Here is a 2,055-nt window from a genome sequence, read left to right on the forward strand (position 1 = left end):
TGGTCACTGTTTGAATCTTGACTATACCTGCTGAAACTGATCTGTCAAACCGAAACTAGCTCACTGTAATTATGTATGAAAACAAGTTATTCCAGATTATTACAGCACTTGTGCAAATGTGTATTCACATGTGATCTGCCTCTTGTTCTCTGTATGTGTATTTAACTTACAGTTTCTGAGGTCTAAGGTTGAAGCCTGCAATATTCTTTGGGGTTTTAAGTCCACATCATTGGTGGTATTTAAGTCTGTAATGTGATACAGGCAGAGGAAACTAAGGCAGCTGTGAAGCATGAATAAAACTCAGGCCAGGAGAGGGCACAACAGCCAACTTCATGATGGCGTGCCTCACTGGCATGAACATGTGGTTTTCCTCCAATAATCTCGTCAGTGACTTGCATGTCGCTGCACCAGTAACATATGTAGGCCTTTATAACAAAACCACATCTGCCTGGAGACAACACAGCGTACTTTCAGGGTCACTGGCTGCTCTTCCTTTTCCTTGGTCTTTTTGTCCCAGAGCGTGCAGGTGTTGGAGTCTTTTCTGCCTCTTCTTTCACTGGGGGCACGGGCAGTTTGAAAATGATTTCATCATCTTTATTGTCATCGATTTCGGTCACTTGTGATTTTCATCTCTCCAAAAATGTTGGTGTACAAACTGGTGTGGGATCCTGGTTATCCTTGGACTCTGGAGTGCCCTGTGAAGCCCCTTTCTTTGGATTAGGTAAGACCAACGAAGGGAAACTATAATCGATCCCCTTCTTAGCTAGTTTCTTCCGGAGTAATTTTTCCTTCTTCTTGAACCGATATTCCGTCTTCATTTGCAAATGCTCCCGTTTCTGATTAGAGCGATTCACTGCCGGAAATAATGGCGGATGAAAGGGAACATTCCACTCTTTAGAAAGGTCTTTATGAACTTTTTCTGGTGGCAAAAATTTACACGACAAAAATCTTGCACCAAAAAGGTAGTTGTCCATTGTTTCTGCAACTATCTTGGCAACATCCTCAGACTCAAACTCCACAAAATCATACCCTCTGCTGTTTCCAGTCCGTTTACTTCTGGACAATCTGAATCTGCTAATAGTGCCAAACTGGATAAAGTAATCATAGAGGTGACTTTCAGAAAATATTGCTGGCAGGTGGCCTACAAAGATCACTCCAGAATTAAGACTTTTTTCTTTCTTCTTTTGCTTTTTCGCGAGCTGTTTGGCTTGTGTCAGAACCTTCTGAAACTTCACATCTTCCAGCGGGTTCAGCGCTAGACTCGGCTTTGCGGAAGCCATGTTGAAGGAGTCCCGACAATATATTTTTTTAACAGCAGTGGATTCATGGGCTGTAGAACAATTAATAAAAACCCAGAGACAGAAATTGGGGTTCAACCTGAACGTCAGGAAAGGAAAATAGCCAGAAACTGGCTCTCACCTCTTCCTCAGTCCAAAATGGTGATCCTGCCTCCAGGAATCCTCAAATTGAAACTGTGTCTGAGAGCTGTCTCCTCCCATCTTATATTCCTCTCCAGTGCTAGGATTAAAGGCAGGCACCACTACCTCCCTATTTCTATAGCAAACTAGTGTGGCTACTGGGATTAAAGGTGTGTGTTACCACTGCCTGGTCTGTAAGGTTGATCAGGGCAGCTGTTTTACTCTCTGGATTTCAGGCAAGCTTTATTTATTAAAGTACAAATGAAATATCACTACAGTGGGCCTAGGAGCAAAAGAGGTATTTCTATACTGTGAATGAGTAAGCACATGAAAATAAGGAATTTCATGAGTAAGGGAAAAACTTCAAAGACAGGAGATATTAAAGAGCATCTGGCTACAGTAGACACGATTTCTTGTGTGGAAGCAGTAGATCTCACTGCCAATTGACTTGGAATGTCTTTAAAAGTTATTGTGACTCCCAGAATCCTAAAAAAGTTGAAGACCCAAGTTCAGAACGGAACAGAAAATAAGGAGGGAATGTCTGTTGGTGCTGTCTCCTGCGACTGGACACCTCCCCTGGCAGGCCTGCCACTGGTAGCCTTGGGGCTAGCCACCATTACCACTTCCTGGAAACATT

The 2,055-nt window shown here is 42.9% G+C and overlaps 1 protein-coding gene across 1 annotated transcript; it reads right to left on the reverse strand.

Annotated features, from left to right (window-relative positions):
• Positions 1 to 207: 207 nt before the first annotated feature.
• On the reverse strand, positions 208 to 1,287 carry LOC125390958 (MKI67 FHA domain-interacting nucleolar phosphoprotein-like). The gene has a single exon (XM_048420184.3). The coding sequence runs from the start codon at positions 1,278 to 1,280 to the stop codon at positions 627 to 629; it is 654 nt and encodes a 217-aa protein (XP_048276141.2). The 5' UTR covers positions 1,281 to 1,287; the 3' UTR covers positions 208 to 626.
• Positions 1,288 to 2,055: the final 768 nt, after the last annotated feature.

Source organism: Myodes glareolus, chromosome 16, assembly GCF_982192425.1.
Source record: "Myodes glareolus chromosome 16, mMyoGla1.1, whole genome shotgun sequence".
Taxonomy (NCBI): domain Eukaryota; kingdom Metazoa; phylum Chordata; class Mammalia; order Rodentia; family Cricetidae; genus Myodes; species Myodes glareolus.